At 49.0% G+C, this 25,805-nt stretch overlaps 2 protein-coding genes across 3 annotated transcripts in view; one reads left to right on the top strand and one right to left on the bottom strand.

The window, feature by feature from the left end:
* The window catches only part of NUFIP2 (nuclear FMR1 interacting protein 2), a 32,280-nt gene extending 30,151 nt beyond the window's left edge, over positions 1–2,129 (bottom strand). Inside the window, exon 1 of the mRNA XM_073315983.2 lies at positions 1,522–2,129. Within this exon, the coding sequence (XP_073172084.2) occupies positions 1,522–1,759 (238 nt within the window). The 5' untranslated portion in view covers positions 1,760–2,129. The remainder of the gene's footprint in view (positions 1–1,521) is intronic.
* The window catches only part of TAOK1 (TAO kinase 1), a 144,991-nt gene continuing 120,716 nt past the window's right edge, over positions 1,531–25,805 (top strand). The window contains exons 1-2 of one of the 2 annotated variants that reach the window (XM_073315978.2): positions 1,531–1,630; positions 2,476–2,522. The gene's annotated coding sequence lies outside the window, so the exon portion shown is untranslated. Of the gene's footprint in view, positions 1,631–2,013; positions 2,128–2,475; positions 2,523–25,805 lie in introns of those variants that run through there. The other variant, XM_073315979.1, reaches the window with a different exon arrangement.

Below are 25,805 nucleotides of genomic sequence, written 5' to 3' on the forward strand. Positions count from 1 at the left end.
ACCCAGCGTTTGTCTGCACTTACAGTGGGGAGCTTTCGAACAAAATGTACATTAAACAAACCTAAGGTCAAGTCTGTACATCTCCACTTCCCACCCCCTCCAACTCGGATCCCAGGGGGAACGGGCCAGTCTCTACTCGGCTCACACAAAGGACTGGGGGGGGGAGGCTAAACATAGCCATCTTTGCTGCACAAATGAGTACCTCTCTTCGGAATAAAACCTCCCCTGCCCCGTGCCCCCAGGCCCGGGGCCAGGCCGCCCAAACGTTGCAAGCCAAGGCGCTGGGCGGGAGCCGGCCCCCGCAGCCGGGCTGAGCGGGGTTCACCCCAACGTGCCAGCCCCCCCCGGCCATGTGCTGCCACTGCCAGGGGCCGGGCCGGCCTCCCCGCCCAGCCCCCGCCCGTCCCACCCAGAGCGCCGGGCCTGGCCCCGCCAGCGCCCCACGCGGCCCTGCCCGCCGCCGCCGAGCGCCTAGGCCCCGCGCGCGGCCCCCCCCAGCCCAGGCCGCCTCGCCCCCCCCCGCGCGGCCCCCCGGCCCAGGCCGCCTCACCCCCCCGCGCGGCCCCCCGGCCCCCCCCCCGCCTCGCCCCCCCCCGGCCCCGCGCGCAAACCCCCGGCCGCCCCCCCTCCCCCGCCCAGGCCGCCTCGCCCCCCCCGGCCCCGCGCGCGGCCCCCCAGCCGCCCCCCCCACCAGGGCGCCTCACCCTCCTCCCCACTGCCCCCCCTACAGGGCGCCTCACCCCCTCGGCCCCCCCCGTTGTTCGGCGCCCAGCCGGGGCGCGGGAAACGTGCCCGCTGAGCCGAGCCCCGCGCAGGCCGCGCCGAGCCGCCGGCCCCACAGAGCGGGCCCGGAGCGGCCGCCCCCGCCCAGGCCCAGCCGGGGGCCGCTGCGGCGGGAGGCGGGCCCGGGTGGGGCCGGCGCGGGGGGGGGGGTCCAAGGCCCGGCCGGCGGCTCCCCGCGCCGGGCCCGGCTCCCAACATGGCGGACAGGAAGCGGCCCGAGAGCCGCGGAGAATGTTCCAGCCGGGCCGGGGGAGGGGAGCCGGGCCGAGCCCCCGCCCGAGGGGAGCCGGGCCGCCCCCGCCGAGACCGCGCCGCCCCCGCCGCCGGGAAGGTCACGCCGGCCGGGCCGCTCCCCTCCTCCGCCGTCACGGCCACCCCCCGCGCGCCTGCCGGGACCCCCGCTCCCCGGCCCGAGTCCCAGCCCGACCCCTGCCCGCCCCCACCCCTGGCTTGGTCCCCCTCTCCCCCGCGGTCCCCGGGCCCGCTCCCCGGCTTCCCTCCCCGCCGACCTCCCGGCCCCGGGCCTCCCCCCCCCCCGGCCCCGGCCTCCCCCCTTCCCGGCCCCGGGCCTCCCCCCCCCCGGCCCCGGCCTCCCCCCCCCCCCGGCCCCGGCCTCCCCCCCCCCCGGCCCCGGGCCTCCCCCCCCCCCCGGCCCCGGGCCTCCCCCCCCCCCCGGCCCCGGGCCTCCCCCCCCCCCGGCCCCGGGCCTCCCGCCTCCCGGCCCCGGGCCTCCCGCACCTGTTTTCTTCTTCGGCGCGTCCTGGGGCTGCGGGCCCGCGTGCTTGGGCTCATGTTTGAGCAGCGGCTTGGGCGCGGCCTTGGGGCCGGCGTCGGCGCCGTGCGGCAGGTAGGGGCTCTGCGGGAGGAGGTGGTGGTGGTGGTTGTGGTTGTAGTAGTAGTAATGGTGGTGGTGGTGGTGCGGGGGGTGGTGGGGCGGCGGCGGCGGCGGCTGGGGCGGGCCGGGCTGCTCCTCCATTGAAAGGGGCTCGCGGGCTGCGGCACCGTGCGGACGCGGGGCGGCTCGCCGGGCGCACACGGGCTCGCGCTCCGGCCGGGGCAGGCGAGCAGAGTGGCTCCTGCGCTCGGGCTCCGCTTGACTGGGGGATCGGCGCAGACTGACGGCGCCGCTCCAGCAATGGGGAAGCGTCCAGGGCCCCCGTCCCCGCCCAGCGCCGTACCATTTACCCTCTGCAACCTCCCCAGGGTGGGGCCTCCAACGTCAGCACTCTGGGCTCTGCCTGCCGCCTTCGCTCTGCTTCCTGCAAACGGCACTTTCCACACGCCCCGCCGGCGAGCAGGTTTCAGTGGAGCCAAGCAGATTCCATTTCTGGAGCAATCCGATCGGTACTTTTACTTTGCTTTCCCTCTGCATCGACTCTGTTTCCTCCCCTCCCCTCCCCTCCCCTTTCGCAAACTGCAGGTTCTCTCCTTAGTTTATTTTTCTAACGAAGGAGGGGAGCTGAAGCACAAGGAAAATGCCAGCAACCCAACTGGACAGTCATTCACATAGATAAATAATGCAAACGTTTAAAGAAGCCTGCAAATCATTTTGTATTCTGGATCCATTTTGCATTGCATTCAGATGCTAATCTCTCCATTTCCATGGAGGGATTATAAAACTCCACAGGGTAGTGTCTGTGTAATTTTCTAAAAGGGCAGAGTGCAGTTTTAACCAATTTTTCCTTTGTACAGGGAAGAATCAACATTTAAAGTTTCTAAAAGGAAATGAAACACTGCAGGTAAGATCAGTTTTGCTGCTAAGAGAAAGGTCTGATTTAGGACTAGTTTAAATGAAAGGGGGGGGTGGATATTTTACCATGTTTTTTTCTAATAATAGTTAAATTAGGGGGGGAAAGAACTCACCCCAAAACAGCGTATTTGGCCGGTCATTTTTTGTATTCCCATTGCCATTATTTCAGGCTTTAAGGATTGAATAAAAGCTTTCTTCCGATTCTGCAGAAAAGTCTGTCATAATTCTATTTTGCAACTCTACAATCTCACATCCTGGAACTGAATGTCATGTCCTGATTCAGATTATGACTTCACTGCAGGATCAAATTAGAGGAAGAATAGGAAGGTTGGGAAGAAGCAAATACTCATTTAAATATAAATGAGCCAAATCCTGCCATCACTTTCCAGGCAATCCCATTTACATCAGTGAGGTTGCATGGGTGTATGTTTTTAGCAGAATTTAGTTTAAATAACTTTTAAAATTAGCAAACTGAAATTGATTGAGCCAGGGATTTAAATTAGCAAATTATAAATTATTGTATTTGCACTAACACTTACTGTTTAAGATGTCAGAGTCTTAGGTGTTGGAACTAGGGGTGCTGTGGGTGCTGCCACATCCCCTTGCTTGAAGAGGTTTCCATTATATGCAGGGTTTACAGTTTGGTTCAATGGCTCTCCAACACCCCTGGTCAGGGTCACAGCTTCTTCAGAAAGAAATTTAATTCAACTACAGGAGTAGGCTGAGAGAGCTGGGACATACTGTCTTATTCTAGAACTCCAGTAGCAGATTATCAGATGAAAGCACGCTCAACCAACTAAACAAAACACAAAATAGAAATGATGGAATCTCACATTGATGTCAATATACAAAGATTCAGCAAACACTGTAAGTGAACATGCTAGGTCAGACCAATTCAAAACATGGTTACATGTGGGACAGACAAGATTCTCTATGACCTTTGCAGGATGTTGTATCCTTGCTTTGCACCATTCACAACAAGCTATCAATAACTCATCACTCGAACACTCAGGGACCCTCTTACCTAGATCTCATCACTTAAGTACCCGTGCAACTCTTCAATCATGTACAACACAAAATTTGGCAAAACAAATGAGGAAAACAACTACAAGTACAACTACATTGTAGGGAAAGTGATCACTTTGGATAAGCTATTACCAGCAGGAGAGTGAGTTTGTGTGTGTGGTTTTTGGAGGGGGGTGAGGGAGTGAGAGAACCTGGATTTGTGCAGGAAATGGCCCACCTTGATTATCATACACATTGTGAAGAGAGTGGTCACTTTGGATGGGGTATTACCAGCAGGAGAGTGAGTTTGTGGGGGGGAGGGGGGGTCAGATGGTGAGAAAACCTGGATTTGTGCTGGAAATGGCCCAACTTGATCACTTTAGATAAGCTATTACCAGCAGGACAGTGGGGTGGGAGGAGGTATTGTTTCATGGTCTCTGTGTGTATATAATGTCTTCTGCAGTTTCCACGGTACGCATCCGATGAAGTGAGCTGTAGCTCACGAAAGCTCATGCTCAAATAAATTGGTTAGTCTCTAAGGTGCCACAAGTACTCCTTTTCTTTTTGCGAATACAGACTAACACGGCTGTTACTCTGAAACTACAAGGAGAGTGTCTTTTAGTGAGAAAAGTTTCCACATAGTAGGAAACATCTATCCCTTGTTATTACCAATACTAGTAAGGAAGAAAATAAGTGTTATTTATGCACTATTTGGCTTAGAATTATTTTGTTGACATAGAATCTGAGAAACATAGGGTGGAAAGGACCTCAAGAGGTCATCTAGTCCAGTCCTCTGCCCTGAAGCAGGACCAAATATATGTACACCATCCTTAGCAGGGATGGTCTACATATATTGCCTAACCTGTTCTTAAAATCCTCCAGCGTTGTGGATTCCACAATCTCAGTTGGAAGCCTGTTCCAGAGCTTAACTATCCTTATAGTTCGAAAGTTTTCCCTAATATCTAACCTATATCTCCCTTCCTGCAGATTAACCCCATTACTTCTTGTTCTACCTTCAGTGGATGGGAGAACAACTGATCACCATTCTCCTTATAAAAGTCCTTAACATATTTGAGGACTGTTATCAGGGCATGTCTCAGACTCCTTTTTCCAAGACTAAGCATACCCAGTTTTTTAACCTTTCCTCAGTAGGTCAGGGTTTTTGAACCTTTTATCATTTTTGTTGTTCTCCTCTGAACATTCCAATTTGTTTACATCACTCCTAATGTTTGGCACCCATAACTGGACACAGTACTCCAGCTGAGGCCTCACCAGTGCTGATCAGATCAGGACAATTACCTCCTGTCTTTCCCCTGCCTCAGCCCAGAACCTGCACCCCTCCCGCACCCAAACTCTCTCCCAGAGCCTTAGGCAGATGGGGGGGGGGGAAGGGGGCAGGATTTGAACCCGTTCTGGGCACCACCAACAATTATACAAACCTGTTGCCCCGTCACTATTCTCTTTTCACCCTTAAACAGCCTATTTTAGGGACAGCCTTCCAAAATAAAAAGTGTTCTCATGCCATTCGTGTCATGTTGACTACTCTGTACAGAGTATTTGGGCTGAATTTGACACCCAGACAAGTTGGAAGCCTATAGTTTTGCCTAGAAGCAGAACAACACTGACAAGTTTACGCTCAGAGCTCTGCCAGTGAATGCACATGCTGTTCCAGGTTACACTTGTCTGTCATGCCAACTTTTATGTAGCTTTTAATCAGAACTTTACCTGAATGGTTTCATTGCATGGCACCTAGAACACTACACCTAGAACAGAGAAACGGAGGCCTTCAGTCCTCATGGCTGTTTGTCAGCATTTTTCACCAGCACTAAAATTAACTAAAAATGTGAAGTACCAAAAATATATCTTACTCAGAATTATTCTTTACCATTTTTGAAATTATATTAGTAAAATGTAGCTGCAGGAGTATTTTTAGATGACAGAGCTTCTTAAATAAGAGACTCTTCAACCCTCAAGTATAAAACCAGTAACATACATATGTTCTTTATATTTTTAGGTTGTCATTAAAATATATTTTAAATGTGTTTGATATTGAAATTTATATTGAAATTGTGAATTCTTATAACTTCCAGTATTGTATTTGTGTTTAATGCCTTTTAGGATCTAATTTGAAAATTATTAGTATGATATGAGAAGCAGGCAACAACACCTGTAATTAAGGTTGCCTAACACTTTCTGCTGTAAGAAAGACAGTTTTCATTTCCTTGTATTTTGCCAAATTTTAACTGTTTGGGCTGAAGTTTCCATGCTGGTGTCTGCCTCAGGCTAAATCATTCTGGAAAGCTTCATCAAAAATGATTCTGTCATTTCTGAGAACACGGTTAGAGGAAAATAGGCTGTTTTGCCAAGGTTAAACAATTATGATAGTGGTTTTGTTGAAAAATTGTAGCAATGTTTTGCAGCGGGGACTTTGAAATTTGACTAGAGTGGGGGTGTCATTCTGGAGTTAGAGAGCTGCTTTTTGCTGCATTGTGAAATCCACCAACATTTGGCAGAATTGCAGCTCTCTGGGCGCCAGGGGTTAGCACTACTTTCCCTGCAATTGCTGTTCCTGGGCCTCAGGAGCCACTGTGGTGCTTAGTACTAGAACTTAGAGTAGGGAGACTGTCTTTCCTTTTCTCTTAAAATGCTCTCTGGTGGTATACAGGCAGCATGGAGGAGAAGGAAGAAGCACCTTGACTTGAATGCAGCGGGGGGAGTAGCAGAGCAGAGACAGGAGCAGGGTGGGGAGGGACAGAAGCAGAGGAGGACAGGGCAAACTGGGGAGGTCAGGAACAGAAGGAGATCAGTAAGGCAGGCTGGGGGTTGTCATAGATTCCAAGCCCAGAAGGGACCGCTGTGGTCATCTAGTCTGACCTCCTGGATAACACAGGCCAGAGACCTGCCCTACAATAATTCCTAGGGCAGATCTTTTGAAAAACCTCCAAAGGTGATTTAAAAATAATCAGGGATGGAGAATCCACCCTGACCCTTGGTAAATTGTTCCAATGGTTAATTACTCTCACTGTTAAAAATGTATGCCTTATTTCCATTATGGGGCAGGCAGAGCTGTCCCTTGGGTATGGCAAATCGGGGCAACCACCCTGCGCCCTGCCTATGCCAGCGGGCACCACCAATCAGCACCTCCCCCCAGCACCTCGTCCCTGCCAGCGGGCCCTGCCAATCAGTGCCTCCCCCTCCTTCTCAGCGCCTACTGCCTACCTCGGATCAGCTATTCCGCGACATCAGGAGGTGCTGGGGGAAGGGGAGAGGAGCAAGGGCATGGCGCAGCACACTCAGGGGAGGAGGTGGAACTGGGCAGGGAAGAGGTGGGGCGGAATGGGGGTGGAAAAAAGGAGGGCGGGGTGGGGCCTTGGGGCAAGGGATGGAGTGGGGGTGGGGCCTGGGCAGAGCTGGGGGGAGCCTCCCCCTCCCCCGGCAGATTAGAAACTCTGCGCCTATGTCCTGGGCTCCATATCCACCTTGGGACGGCCCTGTCCCTGCCGGGTCCCCCCTGACGCCTGTGTGGGCGGGGAGTGGTGGGAGTCATTGTTGCCACCCAAAGTGGCCGGAAGCAGTGCGGGTCCCCCTTGCCACCCCCGGTGGCCAGGAGCAGCAGATCCCCCCCCTGCCTCCTGTGGTGGCTGGGAGTGGCAGCGGGGAGCTGCGGGGCTCTCCCGTGCCCCTCACGGTGGCCAGGAGCTGCAGGACTACCCCGCAGCTCCCAGCCAGCGCTGGCTGAAGTCACAGAGGTCTTTTGAAGTCACAGATTCCGTGACCTCCGTGACTAAATCGCAGCCTTAATCATAAGGCCTCCACACAAGGGGGCTGAATTAACCTTTCACAGATAACCGTAAAACTGACATTACCTAACTTTTGAGAGCTTGACTTTGCAACCTTAATATACATAATTTTAATAGTTATAATTCAGTAGTGCCCAGAGATGCCAGTCAGAATCTGGGCCCCACTGGGCACTATCAAAGACTGTCACTGCCCCACAGAGTTTACAGATTACAAATGTGATTTATACAAAACGTAGTTGACAGTATACAAATCCAACAGCAGAGGGCATTTTTGTTGTGTAGGTGGTAAAACTTCTCCCACCATAATTCTAACTCCCACACTTACATTTTTTCTTATTAGAGGTTTGGGGAATCTGAAACATAATGAGATCTTTGCTAAACCTCCACACTATTTGAGTTTCTTTTTACACATTACAAGGTACACAGCAGCTTAACACTTGGTTTTTTTTAAAAAAAGGTCTTGCATTTCTTGTTGTGATCTGTCTGTCCATATTAAAGGTAGTTGCAATTTGTTCTTTTTAGGGGCTACCAGACAGAGTATTGTGGGACATTGCAACTGGAATTTCCTTGCATATTGTCAGCAATAGGACCAAAATCTTCTGTTGTTCTGCTCTCCTCCCCATGAAGATGAGTTGTGCAAGTGGACTCTCTCCCTCTCCTCTCCCCACCAGCTGAGTTTGCAGCTCAGAGTACAGGGCAGGAGGGAGATAAAAAACCCCAAACAAAAGGAATTTGGTATCTCTACGCTGCTTGGACTCTGAGGGGCAAAGTGTTTGTCAGCATAAGCAAGAGATCCGCAGCTGCTTAGCCTGGGTTAGCCTGTTATAGTGTCTGAAGAGTTTACACGTGATAATTGGTTGGTGGAGTCTAAGTATCGAACTCACCGCCTATTTGGGGTTTGTGCCCTGCTTCCTAGCAGTCTGCCCTGAGGTTGGCACTCGCCCTCTGCCACTGCATGCAGTGTTACAGGGGCATTCCCTGCAGTCCGTGGCAAATTCCCCATTCAGCTCTGTCTGGCAAAATGTCGGTGACTCAGGAATAAGGGCCAGGCCAGGCTCCCGTTGACTCCGTTGAAGCTGGATTAAGCCTCAGATCAATAATGTGAACAATGTTGTGCTTGTTAGACAATGTGTTAAACATACTTAGCTACAGGGACTGCATTCTCCAAAGCCCCTCAGGAGGGGAAATGGTAAGTTCAGCTCCTCCCGCCCCCTCTTCTCCCATGTTTTCCCTCCTTGCAGCTGTTCCTGCCGACGTCTGTGAGTGACCAGTCTGCTAGGCCTCATGCACGGGGAAGAGGGCATCGTCCCCAAATTCCACATCCACTCCCGGTGACAAATAATCCCACAACCAGGCACAGAGCTTGGGCACGGTCTGTGGCACTACTAGGTCTTTCATTCAGAGCTGGCTCCTACCTTACCTGTTGTAACGAGGCTGGTTCTGGCGGGACCCGACGGAGAGTGCCATTTCAGGACAAAACGAACAGGAGGACTTGGGGCACCTTAGAGACGAACCAATTTATTGGAGCATGAGCTTTCGTGAGCGACAGCTCACTTCATCGGATCCGATGAAGTGAGCTGTCGCTCACGAAAGCTCATGCTCCAATAAATTGGTTCGTCTCTAAGGTGCCACAAGTCCTCCTTTTCTTTTTGCGAATACAGACTAACACGGCTGCTACTCTGAATTCAGGACAAATTGCTTAAAGCAGGGCAGTTACAGCCCAAGGCTGGGGTTCCTTTGCACACCAAGGCAAACCAAACCAGCCAAACAGAGAGGACCTTGGTTTTACCCTACTGGCTAACCACAAGTCACACAAGCAATTCCCTTAGACACTCCAGTTTCCCAGTATCACCACCAGGGCCACTCGTTATGGGGATGAATGGTTATGAAAACCAATACCCCAGTAAAAGAAAAATGGTTCTCTCCATCCCAAAGGACTAAGCCCCAGACCCAGGTCAATATACAAACAGATCTTACCCACAAATCACGCTGTTGCCAATCCTTTAGAATCTAAAATCTAAAGGTTTATTCGTAAAAGGAAAAAGATATAGATGAGAGCAAGAGTTGGTTAAATGGAATCAATGACATACAGTAATGGCAAAGTTCTTGGTTCAGGCTTTTAGCAGTGATGGAATAAACGGCAGGTTCAAATCAAGTCTCTGGAGAACATCCCCAGCTGGGATGGGTCTTTCAGTCTTTTGTGTAGAGCTTCCGTTTGTAGCAAAGTCCCTCCAGAGGTATGAAGCAGGACTGAAGACAAGATGGAGGAGCTGCAGCAGCTTTTTATAGTCTCTTGCCATGTGGTCTCTGCTTTCTTTGTCCCAGAGACCAGCTGCCCATCACAAGGCATGGAAACGCCTCAGAGTTCTGTCCATAGGCAGGTCCCTGCAGACCTTGCTGAGTCCCAAGGCGCGTCTGCCTTCTCTCAGTGGGTCAGTGGTATAGCTGATGGTCCTTAATGGGCCATCCAGCAGGCTAGGCAGAGCTGACACCAACTTGTCTGGGGTATCACCCAGATGCATAGTATAAGTTTGAAATACAGACAGTATAGAGCCAATATTCATAACTTCAACTACAGAATGATACACACATATAGACACCATAATCATAATCAGCAAACCATAACCTCTCCATAGACCCCTTACACGACAACCTTTATGCAATATGTGCTGCAAATATATAACAGGGGTTGCAACAGTGATCTATATGGTTACAGATTATGTCAATAATGTCACACATGTCTTTAAAATACACTGCTTCTCTGAGTATTCACTGTCCAAAAATGTGCAAATTGAGATCAATAAGGGCTGAAGTAGCTGTTTCAAGTTGTATCAAGGATATAACAAAGTTTAATTATGGAGATGGTGGCCTTTATTCCGTACGGTGGAAGTTTGCTTTAAATAATGCTGGGGACTAATTCCAGTGATTTTTTCCTAAGAACAACAAAATATTTCTTTCCAAACTCACCATTCTGTGAAACATCTAGAAAAATTTCTGTGAAAATTTTAAATTATTTTATTGATTAAATTACAAATTAGAAGCATTTAAAATTAACCAGTTTCAATTTTTTTTTTACTGTCTTTATAATATTTTGTGTATCTCTGGTTTAACATTTTTAAAACTTAGAACATCAGACTTACTGTGTGTCTAAATATTGATCATGGCCCTAGCACAGAATTTAATTCTATATCAATATTTCACCAAGACCTTGAAGCTGCAAAGCAGTGAGCACTTTGACCCCAACCCAACAAAGCACGTAAGCATGTGTTTAAGTTTGAGCATGTGCATAGTCCCATTGCTTTGCTGGATCGAGGTCAGACTGCTCAGCACCTGGCAGGATTAATCCCTTGATGATGAATGCATTGTTCTGCAGGTGGAGAGGCACTGCACAGCATAGAATGCATTTACTAAGGCCTGGTCTACACTGGGAGGGGTGGAGAGAACGGGGGATTGATCTAAGTTACACAACTTCAGCTACATGAATAACGTAGCTGAAGTCGATGTACTTAGATCTACTTACCGCGGAGTCTTCACTGTGGTAAGTCGACGGCTGATGCTCTCCTGTCGACTCCACCTGCGCCTCTTGCCCTGGTGGAGTATCGGAGTCGACGGGAGAGTGCTCGGCAGTCGATTTATCATGTCTAGAATAGACACAATAAATTGACCCCCGCTGGATCGATTGCTGCCCATCCATCCAGCAGATAATGTAGACAAGCCCTAAGGCTATATCTACACTAGAGCTGTACTGATCCAGCTATGCTGCTGTAAGATCTCTTGTGTAGCCAGGAGAGAGCTCTCTTGTCAACATAATTAAACCACCCCCAATGAGCAGCAGTAGCTATGTCAGTGGGAGAAGCTCCCTGAGCAACATAGGTTTTGCCGACATAAGTGGTAGTGTAGACATGGAATAAGGGTTGCAGCCACGATTGACAGGTCCTCAATTAAGATGTCAAAACACCCCCTGCAGTGGGTGACTCTAGCATCATCCCCTGCAGTCTCCTCTCCTCCTGAAGGGCTCACCACTTCCTTGTTTCTCCTCAAGTCCCATCCAGCCAAGCTGACTCAATTCAGTACATTTTAATTGAGTCCAGACATACCTTATTGGCAGGACAATTGCTGTTAATATGCAAGAGTCATGGAATACTCAGATCTTTGTCAGAGGCTGGTATAATCTGCCCAGGACAGAGTCATGCAATGGGGACCAGATTGCTCTTGCAGCCTTTCACCTTGAAGATAAGGGTGCATATATTCTCACTGGATCCAGTTACTACATTAACAAGAGAACATAACGTTGCGTCTAACCTGGAGTCCTGTTTCGTAATAGTCTTGTCCATGTTAAGTAAAGTGGAGTGTATCATTGAACTCCATTTCTCTGTTACACTGTGAACATTATTTGTGGCCACAAAAAAAGACAATGTGAAGGATCCTGTGTATGGAGTCTGGGACTGAACTCACCCAGAGAGATCTAGCAGATGTAAAAGAGAATGTGAGCTCTTTTTGGCTGGTAGAAATGGACATGTTGGGCACTTACATTTCTTTCTCTCTCCTGTCTAACAGTTTAAACATACCCATTGAACAGCATGTACTTTATCAAATCTTTTGTCAACCACATTCAAGACGTATCCTCATGACCACCATGTTGTCAATTCTTCATTTACTCTCCAAAACTACTCCATTAACTGAATTATTGGAGAGCTTGTTAACTTTCATCCCTAAATTAGGGTTATTCAAAAAGCTTAGAAATCATTTCCTCTTTCACAGGTAATGACAGTATCAATCAGCATTTCACAGGGAAGTATCGGTATGAAATACCTGATTTTTCTAGGCCTCAGGCCAGAACGGTGTAAATGGGCCTTCATGTAACAGGATCAGACCCAGGGTGTTTTGTGTAGGCATTAGGTGGCATTTGTTTCTGGTGGCTAGGTCCATGTTTTAGTAGGACTGGATCTGAGGAATGTCCCTTCTTGTAAAGGTTTCAGAGTAGCAGCCGTGTTAGTCTGTATCCGCAAAAAGAAAAGGAGTACTTCTGGCCCCTTAGAGACTAAAAAAATTTATTTGAGCATACGCTTTCGTGAGCTGTACGAAAGCGTATGCTCAAATAAATTTGTTAGTCTCTAAGGTGCCAGAAGTACTCCTTTCCTTCTTGTAAACACATTCTTGTGATCACACAGAAATGGGTAACATCTTCTGCCTGTATCTGCCTGAAACATGAAACTTGTTTCCTACAGTGTGACCAGGTAAACTGGAGGCAGGTTCTTGGATGCAAAAGGGAAGCCATGCAGGAGGCAGGCTGGCAGGTCAGCCTCAGCCAAGCCTGCCGTTGAGCCTCTGCCTTGGTGACTTGTCCAAGATTTCACAGAGACTTGGATTCATATCTCCACCCAGGCTCCCGTCGCCTTGGATCATGAAGGGACTTGGTATACTCCTCATGAATCCTGCTCTCCAGGCTGCAGACAATGCCACAGAAGGGCCACAGACCTACTGCAGCAGGGCCCCAGAACAGCAGCAACCAAGACAGGCTCACTGTCTCTCTGGGCAGGGCAAGTATCAGTGGCTGCTTGCAGGGGACTCTGATCTCTGGAAGACAAGGACAAATACTTTAGAAAACCAAACACTCTGTGTCTGTTCCAACACACCGTTATAAGGTCACTCATTCATCCACTTCATTTCATTCACAGTTGGACATGAAACATTTCTTTGGTGCAGGGACTTGTGTGTGTAGAGCAGAGTGATTAGCACAGGAGGGCACAATCCCTGGTTGGGAGTCTCTCAGAGCTACCACAATACAAATACATATCAGAAATACTATTGATTTTCGTAGTTATTTTACTATTATTGTTTTATTCATTTAGCAGAATTCCAGGGGGCTCAGAGATGGTTGACTAGAATGACTACGGCATGGAGAAGCTCTCATTTGAGGAGAGATTGAAATAAATGGAACTGTTTGCCTTAGAGAGGAGATGCGTAAGGAGAGAAAGGAAAGGTATACAAGGTTATGAATGGTCTAGAGAAGGTAGATTAGAACTTCGAATAAAAAATCCCCAATGGCCAGAGGTGGGACACCAGAGGGGGAGGGCTCTGAGTTACTACAGACAATTCTTTCCCAGGTATCTGCCTGATAGGTCTTGCCCACTTGCCCAGGGTCTAACTGATCACCAGATTTGGGGTCAGGACATAATTTTCTCCTGTGTCAGGTTAGCAGATTTTTCCTCTTCCTCTGCAGCAAGGGGCACAGGTCACTTGCAGGCTTAAACTATTGTAAATGATGAAGTTTTTATAACTTGAAGACTTTAAAGCATGATTTGAGGACTTCAGTAAATCAGCCAGAGGTTAGGAGTTTATTACAATAGCGAGGTTCTGTGGCCTGCAATGTGCAGGAGGTCAGACTAGATGATCACAATGGTCCCTTCTAGCCTTAAAGTCTACGAGTCTAGGAGAACACAAGAACAAGGGCACATTCAGTGAAACTGAAAAGTAGAAAATTCAAACCTGATAAAAGTTAATGATTTTTCACACATTGCACAATTGGCATGTGAAACTCCTCGCCACAAGATATAATTGAGGGCAAGACTTGAGCATGATTCCAAAAAAGGTGGCAGTTTATATGGCTAACAAGAATATCCAGAGTTATTATAGTAAATATTAATATATAAACTAGGGTGTGAGCAGGGTGATAAACTCTCCTACTTCAAGGCATAAACCAGCTTCTGACTGCTGGGGGTTCTGTTACTGGTATTGCAGTAGTACCATAGGACCTAGTCAGGGATCAGTAGCAGGGCTAGACACATGTAACAAAAAGACCATGGCTGCTCCAAAGAGCTTACAATCAGAGTGTAAAACAAGAACCAATAGAAGGAGACAGAGAGACAGGGAGGGAAGTGTAAGGCAACAATAAAACAATTATGAACCGCATACTAAGCAGTGATCATAGTATATCAGCTGTCCACAAACACCTACCACAGGGTTCATGCAACTTCCTCTGAAGCATCAGATACTGGCCATGGTAGGAAACGGGATACTAGGTGAACCCCTGAATTTGATTCAGTATTGCAATTCCTGTATTGTATGAATTGTTTAGCATTTCTTAAGCACCGGCACTGTACAAGACACAAATTAAAGCTGATCCCTGCCAAGTTGCTTACAATTTTAAGGCCCTATCCTGGAATCAGAGCCACACAGTCAGACACACACACATGGCCTCCCACTGGCTTCAGGGGGCCCCTACCCATGTCGATCTGATAGCAGGATTAGGGCCCAAAAGACAGACAAAGAAAAGTCAGGAGGCACTGGGATGCCCCAAGAATGAATAGCCTGGGGTGTTTTTTATGAAAATGACTCATTTCTTGTGTGCAACACTGGAGAAAGGAGTCTTTAGGTGGGATCTTGATGTTGGCATAGGCTTTGTCCACACTACACAGTTTTGTCGACAAATGTTGGGTTTCGTTGACAAAACAGTGGAGGTGTACACACTGCAATGCTCCTTCTGCCAACAAAACTCTTCTGCTTGGTTATGTTGCTGTAAATGGCCTCCAGAAAGTATCCCACAATGCCCATCCTGACAGCTCTGGTCAGCAGTTTGAATTCCGCTGTCCTGTACCCAGGTACGCAGTCATCCGCCCCTTCCCTTTTAAAGGCCTCGGAATTTTTGATATTCCACTTCGTTTGCTCGGTGTGGAGAGCTCTCATCGCATCTTCCCAGCTGACCATGGCGGCTCCACATAGCAAATACTCACCGCTTGGACCACAGCTGAGTTGTTGGATCTGCTGGCACTGTAGGGAGAGGACGCTGTGCCATTCAAGCTTCACTCCAGCCATAGGAACTTCGATACATATGGTCAGATTTCTTGTGGCAGGTTGGTTAATGGCTACGAACAGGACACACATCAGTGTTGTGCAAAGATAAAGGAGCTGAGGCAAGCGTACCAGAAGGCAAGGGAGGCAAACCATAGCTCTGGTGCTGCACCAAAGACCTGCCACTTCTGTAAGGAGCTGGATGCCATCCTTGGCGGCAACCCCACCTCCACCGCCAAGAAACCAATGGATGCTTCAACAGGGCTAGAAGTGGCAGACGATGGACTCAACCCCAAGGACGTAGACATGGATGAGGAGGTTGAGTTGGAGGATGATATGGAGCACACAGCAGGGTCGTCTGGTGGCACGGCAAGTCAGGACCTCTTTTCCACTCTGGAGGAGTCTTGCCAATCCCAACAGTCTGTCTCTAGTGTGTATGATCATAGAATAATAGAATATCAGTGTTGGAAGGGACCTAAGGAGATCATCTGGTCCAACCCCCTGCTCAAAGAAGGACCAATCCCCAACTAAATCATCCCAGCCAGGGCTTTGTCAAGCCTGACCTTAAAAACTTCTAAGGAAGGAGATTCCATCACCTCCCTAGGTAACCAGTGTTTCCAGTGTTTCACCACCCTCCTAGTGAAAAAGATTTTCCTAATATCCAACCTAAACCTCCTGCACTGCAACTTGAGACAATTACTCCTTGTTCTGTCATCTTCTACCACTGAGAACAGTCTAGATCCATCCTCTTTGGAACCCCCTTTCAGGTAGTTGAAAGCAGCTATCAAATCCCTCTTCATTCTTCTCTTCCACAGACTAAACAATCCCAGTTCCCTCAGCCTCTCCTCATAAGTCATGTGCTCCAGTCCCCTAATCATTTTTGTTGTCCTCTGCTGGACTCTTTCCAATTTTTCCACCTCCTTCTTGTAGTGTGGGGCCCAAAACTGGACACAGTACTCCAGATGAGGCCTCACCAATGTCGAATAGAGGGGAACGGTCACGTCCCTCGATCTGCTGGCAATGCCCCTACTTATACATCCCAAAATGCCATTGGCCTTCTTGGCAGCAAGGGCACACTGTTGACTCATATCCAGCTTCTCGTCCACTGTAACCCCTACGTCCTTTTCTGCAGAACTGCTGCCGAGCCATTCGGTCCCTAGTCTGTAGCAGTGCATGGGATTCTTCCGTCCTAAGTACAGGACTCTGCACTTGTCCTTGTTGAACCGCATCAGATTTCTTTTGGTCCAATCCTCTAATTTGTCTAGGGCCCTCTGTATTCTATCCCTACCCTCCAGCGTATCTACCTCTCCTCCCAGTTTAGAGTCATCTGCAAACTTGCTGAGGGTGCAATCCACACCATCCTCCAGATCATTAATGAAGATATTGAACAAAACCGGCCTGAGGACCGACCCTTGGGGCATTCCACTTGATACCGGCTGCCAACTAGACATGGAGCCATTGATCACTACCTGTTGAGCCCGACAATCTAGCCAACTTTCTATCCACCTTATTGTCCATTCATCCAGCCCATACTTCTTTAACTTGCTGGCAAGAATACTGTGGGAGACCATGTCAAAAGCTTTGCTAAAGACAAGGAACAACACGTCCACTGCTTTCCCCTCATCCACAGAGCCAGTTATCTTGTCATAGAAGGCAATTAGATTAGTCTGGCATGACTTGCCCTTGGTGAATCCATGCTGACTGTTCCTGATCACTTTCCTCTCCTCTAAGTGCTTCAGAATTGATTCCTTGAGGACCTACTCCATGATTTTTCCAGGGACTGAGGTGAGGCTGACTGGCCTATAGTTCCCAGGATCCTCCTTCTTCACTTTTTTAAAGATGGGCACTACATTAGCCTTTTTCCAGTCGTCCAGGACTTCCCCCGATCGCCATGAGTTTTCAAAGATAATGGCCAATGGCCTCTGATGCAGGAGAGGAGAGCAGTGGTAAGTGATCTTTTTGAATTGATGCTGCTCAATTATATGAGGTTGAACTATCCTTTGCTCTGTATATTCTAGAAGTAGGTGAAGGGATTGTAAAAGACTAGCTGACTACAAATCCCGGTCAGGAATCATCACAATGGTCATGCAAGGTGGCAAGTTAACGAAGCATAACAGAGTGCTGTGTAGAAAAACACATTACTGGTGCTCATTGTCAAAATGTTGCCTCAAAGCCTCCCTGATTTGAATAGCCCCCTCATTATGCCCCTCTAATAGCCCTGGTATCTGACTGCTCAAATTCAGCAGCCAGGCAATCTGCCTCTGTGATCCACCCTGGGGGAAACTTTTCACCTTTAGCCTCACAAATATTATGGAGTGTGCAGCAGGCTATGAGCACAGGAATATTTTCCTCCTTTATGTCTAACGTGCCATAAAGGCAGCACCAGCACACTTTTAATCTACCACAGTCACATTCTGCACCTGCTCAGCCTATTGTGGAAGCACTCTTTGCTGCTGTCCAGGTTTCCCATGTAAGGCCTCACGAGCCATGGGAGTAAGGGGTACGCTAGGTCTCCCAGGATCACTATGGGTATTTCAGCATTCCCCACTGGAATCTTCTGGTCTGGAAAGAAAGTCCCTACTTGGAGCTTTCTGTACAGGTCAGTGTTCTTGAAGATGCGTGCATCATGCACCTTCCTGGACCATCCCGCATTGTTGATGAAATGCTCACGGTGATCCACAAGTGCCTTCAATACCATAGAGGTACAATTTTTTATTGATGTACTCCATCACAGGATGGTCCAGGGTCAAACTTGGAATATGCATCCCATCTAGGGCACTGCCAGAGTTAAGGTATCGCATTGCTGCAAAGCCATCCAATATTTCATGCACATTGCCAAGAGTCACAGTCCTTTGTAGCAGGATGCAACTGATAGCCCTGCACACTTGTGTTAATGCAGCCCCAATGGTCGATTTCCCAACTCCAAACTGATTTGCGATTGACAAGTAGCAGTCTGGAGTCACCAGCTTCCACACAGCGATGGCCACGCGCTTCTCCATCAAGAAGACAGCTCTCATTTTGGTGTCCTTGTGCATCCAAAGTTCCTGGAAGGTGCCTTGTGCATCCAAAAGTTCTGCACCTGCTGCTCATCATCCAGACCTGAATAACCATGTGATCCCACCACTCAGTGCTTGTTTCCAGAGCCTTAAAGCTATGGTCTACCCTGTTCAGCTGCTCCAGGAATGCCAAAAGTAATCTGGTGTTGTTTCTTTCCATGGCACACAACAGGTCAGGCAACTCTGATTCCTGTTCAGAGTCTGAGCTCATGATAGATTGCATGACCATCCGCGATGTGTTCATAACAGTGACTGCAACAGTAAAGAGCAGTGCAGGATCCATGCTTTTAGATGGAAATGAGGGGTACACATTAAACTGGGGCTGTTGAAAAATGCCACAAAACGCAGTTGGAAACCCATGGGATGATGGGACAAAAAAACTGCATCATGGGACATTGAGCCCACGATGCGCTGGTATCCAGTGTGCCTTCCCACAACTCCTAGCTGCAGAAGGGGGCGAGTAGCACAGTGGGATAGCTACCCACAGGGCACTGCTCTCTCTGTCAATGCTAGACTACCAACTGTGGACATGCTCCACCGACAGAAGGAGCATTGTGTGAATATGCACAAGCAAAGTAAATCATACTGGTTTTTGATCGTCAGCATCACTTGCCTTGACATCCCCTGTCCCCCATGTGTGGGTAGATATTATTCCCATGCAAAAACCTGAGTCACTCAGCTTGTCTAAACATGGGACATGTAGCTGCAGCAGTCCAGAGAGCCATAGTGCAGTCTCACTGCACTGGTGGAGAAAGCAACTTGCAGCAAGCAGATTCCCTTGGTCTGAAAGTGGGGTACTCTGCACCAGCACAAGCCCCATTTTTCAGCAGTGCAGCAAGTTTGCACCAGAACTTTGCACCATTCTAGCTTCTTTGGTGTAAAAAATGGTCATTTAACCACTCACCCCAACTGATACCTCCCCCACCAAAAAACCCCACCCCGAAACCCAAGTAGGAATTTAGATACAGGCAAGACATTTACCATTAAAAGTGGCACCTGGAAGAGGTACATCTTTCTGGAGACATGACAAATACAAAGGGATCCTCAGGCTTGGTCTACACAAACTGGCATAGCTTTGTGTGAAAAAAGCACCCCCTGACCTCTATGCCAACAAAACTCCCAGTGTAGATGCGGCTCTGCTGAGAGAGAGCATGTCGTCTGGGGAGGTGTGTTCCTACTCTGGCAGCCGCACTTCCCATCAGGCCAGGCTGCAGCTACACGAGTGGCCTGTGCTGACATAGCTATACCGACATAGCCTCAGCTGTTCTATATTTTGGGGTGGAGATCTCCAGTCTGGTTGTACATAGAAATCATTCACCACTGAAGTGCAGCCACCTTTGTGCAGCAGCTAATTAGAAGCGCACAGCAACACTACACAGCAGTTTAGGACACAAATGGAAGAAAAATTGTGTCTCCCATTAAAACTGCAGCACAAGTGGAATTTTAAGGAGGCAGAAAAATAACAACATTGGAATTGTTTTAAGACCAGCAAAGAGTTCTGTGGCACCTTATAGACTAACCGACGAAAGCTTAGGCTCCAATGCGTCTGTTAGTCTATAAGGTGCCAAGGACTCTTTGCCGCGTTTACAGATCCGGACTAACACGGCTACCCCTCTGATGGTTTTAAGACCCCAACTCTTGAGGAAAGTATCATGGGACTTCTCTCAGTCCCATTAAATATGAATATGATTGATTATCAATGAGCATCTTTAGACTGTGGTAGACACTGTCCTGGTCCTGGATGCATACACAATTCAATCCTTGACCTCTTGGATCTAACTCAACAAGGAGACCACATAAAAATCATTCTTACCATAAAAAATCCCAAGGTTTGTCTCATTGGCAATTTATCTAATGGCTGCTAAGATACAGAAATAATAGAAGGAGAAAAATGAGAGAGTAAAGAGTAGCATAGCATTGCTATGGCAACTGGAATTTTCAATCTAAATACCTTTTTGGAAAAGAGGTTTAATATCCAGAGCTCTGCAAAATGCTTGCCAAACAGATTAATTCGTATTGTTTCAGCCACTGTTACCCTCCTAGGCCCTGATCCTGCAATTGGATCCACACAGACCCTTCGTGAGCACACAAATGTGCAAGGATCTGCCCCAATAGGCCAGGGCAATTCTGTTGGTCAAACACTGCACCCCAAAATACCCCTGGCCCTGCACAGTCACTTTAGGATTGCTTTCTAAGGGTTTGATCGGTCACCAGTGGGGTTCTGTTGATCACCTCCCCTTCCTCTCTGGCCTCTGATTAGTAAAATCACAAGTGATTCCAGAACCTTCGGTGAGGGCCAACGCTGGCTTTGTGGTGGGCATTCCCCATTCCTGCAGCAGGCTGTACCAATGCCCAACATCTGCAGTGTCTTTGCTTAGCCGTGCTGTTATTTTAAGTGCCATCAGATCAGGGATTATAGAAATTAGATTCTCTTTGCCCTGATTCTGGACCCCATACTCACCCTGAGGAGCATCTTGTCTAGTGGATAGCCACACTGAAGGTACCATTCAGCGTGAGTAAGAGGATGAGAATCTGGCCCTTTGGCAATCCATTGGGTCACATCCCTCCCAACCGTGCCTGGTCAGGAAAGAGATTGCTCCTTTTAGGCTCAAATGTAGTCTCATTCCACACACACGCATATTGTGGGGTATGAGTGGTTATTGCTGACTCAGGGCGCAAGGTGGTGGGAAATGCGGTACATATTAAAGCAGTGAAGCCCTGGTGTTTGCTGCTCCTTCCTTTGGTTTCTGTGCCAGTCTTAGCCGGCTGCAGCCAAAATAGGCTCAATTTCCTGAGAGGCAGGGACAAAGCACCTGTTTCCTACAGATAGCTCCAATGCTTCTGCAATCCTATTGTATGCAGGAGGGGGGGACTCCTAGGGTTTGTGAACCATGGGTCATGGACCAGAGAGATAGAGGGGACCTAAGGGGTCCCCCTCTAGGCCAGCTCAGGCCTCAGGTAACATTGTTTTCTTAACACCTTGTCAAGACTCTTTTTCTGTGCCCTCCCCGCATCCCTTGGGAGGCTAGTCCATAACCTTGGTCTTGGCTGCCCTAGGGTTAGCCCCGATTTGTGCCATCAGCATAGCTGCAACAATGCAGAAAGGTAAAGCCACTGTTTGCACCAGCAGGGCTTTCCCCTGCTTGAAACAGAGGTAAATTGCAGTGGTGCAGATTGTGGCTTAGAGCAGCTTCCTCTGTCTGTCCTGGGGTCTGCGCCAAGGGTGGGTGCAGGTGGCTGGAGTTGAGGCAAATGCTCACAAAGGCCAGTCTCTAGAGATTTCACTGTCAGGCAGCTTTGCCTGCTACCCAGCCTCTCGTTTCCTTTGCTGAATTCTACCCCATCACCGGGGGAGGGAAGGTGCCCACCATGGGGCAATGGAAAGTGGCCTCCCCATTGCATGAGGCAGTGTGTTTACAAGAACAGCAGCATTTCCCAGCCACTCTGCCCCGTGGTAAACGACTCCGAGAGGCCAAAGGCAGTGGGATGCTTTACGTCTGCATGGGGTGGGGAAGGAGATGGGTTGCTGAGTTGCTACCACCTCCCATTATCCACACAGTTTTTGGAAAGGAGCACAGGCTGATGAGTGGCAGGTGTGGGTGGGTGGGGAGTAGTTCCATTGAGTAGGGGGAGTGGGCCGTGGGGAGAGCTGTATTGTCATGTTCACTTCACTGGCCTTGCTAACATTCAGCTTCCCAGGCTCTCTGGATGAAGTGAGCTAAAGCTGTGTATATTAGCTCCCAATAAGGTCCGAAAACATGCAAACAAAACAAGGTCTCCTTTCACTGTGTGGCAAACGGCTCTTCAAATGAGCCCTTCCAAGAAAGCCAGTTGCCTGTCCTGAGTGCACTTGGACTCCCGAGAGCTTCTTGCTACGGAAGGCTGTAATGGTGGCCCCCAGCTCTCCCCTCGCTAAGCCTTGCACCGGACTCCTGCAGTTTCTTTCTACCACGTGGTTTGAGTGAGAGTTCATAGGTGCCTTCAGGGCACTCCAGGCAACAGCCTGTGCCCCGTGCAACCAGCATGGAGGAAACACACACTCCCATGGAGCGTCTAGTGCCCCCGGGAAAGAGGGTGAGACATGGGGCTCACCCTGGCAAAGTGGATCCCCCTGAGGGCCCTGTGAGCTTGGTACACCATGTGACCTCTTGTGCGGTGTCCCTAAAGCCATCCTGATGTAAGCCCCTGTTCCAGTTTGTATCTGGAAGAGAGCACTACACACAGTGAATGACTGTGTCCCCAGAGACATTCCTATGTCACACCAACCCAGACCATAGAGCCCAGCATAAAAGATGAGGAGGTGGTGTTGGCCAGTGGACAGCTCTTGGAGCCCAAACACCTGGGTTCTTTTCCCAGTTCTGGCCCTGAGCTGCTGGGTGACCTTGGGTAAGTCACGTCCTCCCTGTGCCTCAGCCTTTCCTCCTGTAAAGAGAAGAGCTGAGTGTCACCGCACAACCAGGACACGTGCATGCATTGATATTAGCACCTGCATTGATAGTGTTTGAAGAAAGTCCAGAGAAAAGCAACAAAAATGATTAAAGGTCTAGAAAACATGACAAATAAGGGAAGATTGAAAAAATTGGGTTTGTTGATTCTGGAGAAGAGAAAACTGACAGGGGACATGAGAACAGTTTTCAAGTACATAAAAGGTTGTTACAAGCAGGAGGGAGAAAAATTGTTCTCATTAACCTATGAGGTTAGGACAAGAAGCAATGGGCTTAAATTGCAGCAAGGGAGGTTTAGGTTGGACATTAGGAAAAACTTCAAAACTGCCAGGGTGGTTAAATTGGAATAAATTGCCGAGGGAGGTTGTGGAATCTCCGTCATTGGAGAGTTTTAAGAGCAGGTTAGACAAACACCTGTCAGGGATGGTCTAGAATAGATAATACTTCGTCCTGCCTTGAGTGCAGGGGACTGGACTAGAAGACCTCTCAAGGTCCCTTCCAGTTCTATGAGTCTATGGAGCTGGTGGGAGGTGGAAGATCTGCAGAGACTGGGTGGAAGCTACGGAGGGAGTGGGGAACTGATGGTCAAGAAGCTGTCAAGTCCTGCCACACACACGGTGAGTAGCATAGTATCATTGAGAAGTGGCTTTTGTTATTAAACTAAGTGTTGGCATGGCTGCAAGCTTCCTCCCCGTGCCCTCCTTTTATTAGGGCTGTTTGGTTTAAGGAAGATACCCTGAGCCTCGGGGAGCACAAACCATGGATGTTAAAGCTGCTGGAGCCGTGGGCACATGCTGTGGAAGAGTCCAAGCAGTGCAACATTGTGCACAGACGCTCTGACATCAGGTTCAGCCTGTTTACGCTGGTTTCGCTTGCATCAGGGTACACCAGGCCCAGGAAGCATCTTTTCTCCCAATCATAGAATCATAGAATATCAGGGTTGGAAGGGACCTCAGGAGGTCATCTAGTCCCACCCCCTACTCAAAGCAGGACCAACCCCAACTAAATCATCCCAGTCAGGGCTTTGTCAAGCCGGGCCTTAAAAACCTCTAAGGAAGGAGATTCCACCACCTCCCTAGGTAACGCATTCCAGTGCTTCACCACCCTCCGAGTGAAAAAGTTTTTCCTAATATCCAGCCTCGACCTCCCCCACTGCAACTTGAGACCATTACTCCTCGTTTTGTCATCTGCTACCACTGAGAACAGTCTAGAGCCATTCCCTTTGGAACCCCCTTTCAGGTAGTTGAAAGCAGCTATCAGATCCCCCCTCATTCTTCTCTTTTGCAGACTAAACAATCCCAGTTCCCTCAGCCTCTCCTCATAAGTCATGTGTTCCAGTCCCCTAATCATTTTTGTTGCCCTCCGCTGGACATTTTCCAATTTTTCCACATCCTTCTTGTAGTGTGGGGCCCAAAACTGGACACAGTACTCCAGATGAGGCCTCACCAATGTCTAATAGAGGGGAACGGTCACGTCTCTCGATCTGCTGGCAATGCCCCTACTTATACATCCCAAAATGCCATTGGCCTTCTTGGCAGCAAGGGCACACTGTTGACTCATATCCACCTTCTCGTCCACTGTAACCCCTAGGTCCTTTTCTGCAGAACTGCTGCCGAGCCATTCGGTCCCAAGTCTGTAGCGGTGCATGGGATTCTTCTGTCCTAAGTACAGGACTCTGCACTTGTCCTTGTTGAACCTCATCAGATTTCTTTTGGCCCAATCCTCTAATTTGTCTAGGGCCCTCTGTATCCTATCCCTACCCTCCAGCGTATCTACCTCTCCTCCAGTTTAGTGTCATCTGCAAACTTCCTGAGGGTGCAGTCCACACCATCCTCCAGATCATTAATGAAGATATTGAACAAAACCGGCCCCAGGACCAACCCTTGGGGCACTCCACTTGATACTGGCTGCCAACTAGACATGGAGCCATTGATCACTACCTGTTGAGCCCGACAATCTAGCCAACTTTCTATCCACCTTATCGTCCATTCATCCAGCCCATACTTCTTTAACTTGCTCGCAAGAATACTGTGGGAGACCATGTCAAAAGCTTTGCTAAAGTCAAGGAACAACATGTCCACTGTTTTTCCTTCATCCACAGAGCCAGTTATCTCATTATAGAAGGCAATTAGATTAGTCTGGCATGACTTGCCCTTGGTGAATCCATGCTGAATAAGGGGGGCAACCAACTGCTCCCTGGGCATTGCGATGTCTTGTAAATTTGTATGTACACATAGAATGTCCTGCGCACAAACTGTATGCATAGATCCCACAGTCATGTACTCTAGCAGGGGTTCCACACTGCTGGGTGGTCATACAGGCAATCAACCCTCCATATAAGCATGGTGCATTTCAAAGCTGCAGCCTGACACTGTGGGGCAAAAAGTCATTTCCTCCCTACTTGACCTAAATTTGGGATATTTGTTCTACCCTGGAGGACGTGGGCCCCTCCTGCCAGCTCATGCAGGCTGGCAATGCAGTCCCCTATGCACAGATAAGTCCTTTCACCCTCCTAGGCTCCAAAGCAAGGGGATTTCTTTAATGCCAGCAGCCCTGCAGAGAATGCAGGAGACAGTCTAGTGTGCTGCAATTTACAGCCAAGGCCAGTTATATAATGTGTTTTTCTGCTGTTTCTAGCTTGTTAGCAGAGGAGAGGCCCCTGAAATGGTTCCACCACTGCATCTGATACTGGTTTATTGTGCAGGGCAGACCAGGCATTCCCAGGGTCTTGTGACGCTCTACTGGGAAACCACATTGTTTTCATGGAGCTGGTCTCACACACCAGCCTGAGCCTTTTCTGTTTCCTTTCAGACAATGGGTAAGAAAGCCTGCTGAGACCTGACTTCCACTGGTACAAACCTACCTTCAGCTGGGATCCAGAAGAGCCAATAATTCACAAGAATTATTGCCATAGTAATGGTCCTGGGACAGCAGTTCAAAACCAGTTTGAACTGATCAGCAGCACAGTAGGTCATAAGAGAGCATCAGCTTCCATGGGAGTTGAACCCATTTATTTCAGGCCCTCAGCCTGGACTTAATTAACTCATTAGCAGAATCATTTACATCCAGGATCCAGACTTGTTTTGGGTGAGTGCTGGTCCTTGCATATCGCTGCAGCCAAAACCCAAACCAGGACCCTGATGGCCTAGAGTCAGCAGCTCCCCAGGGTGACCCA

The sequence above is a fragment of the Lepidochelys kempii genome, chromosome 17, assembly GCF_965140285.1.
Source record: "Lepidochelys kempii isolate rLepKem1 chromosome 17, rLepKem1.hap1, whole genome shotgun sequence".
NCBI classification, from domain to species: Eukaryota; Metazoa; Chordata; order Testudines; family Cheloniidae; genus Lepidochelys; species Lepidochelys kempii.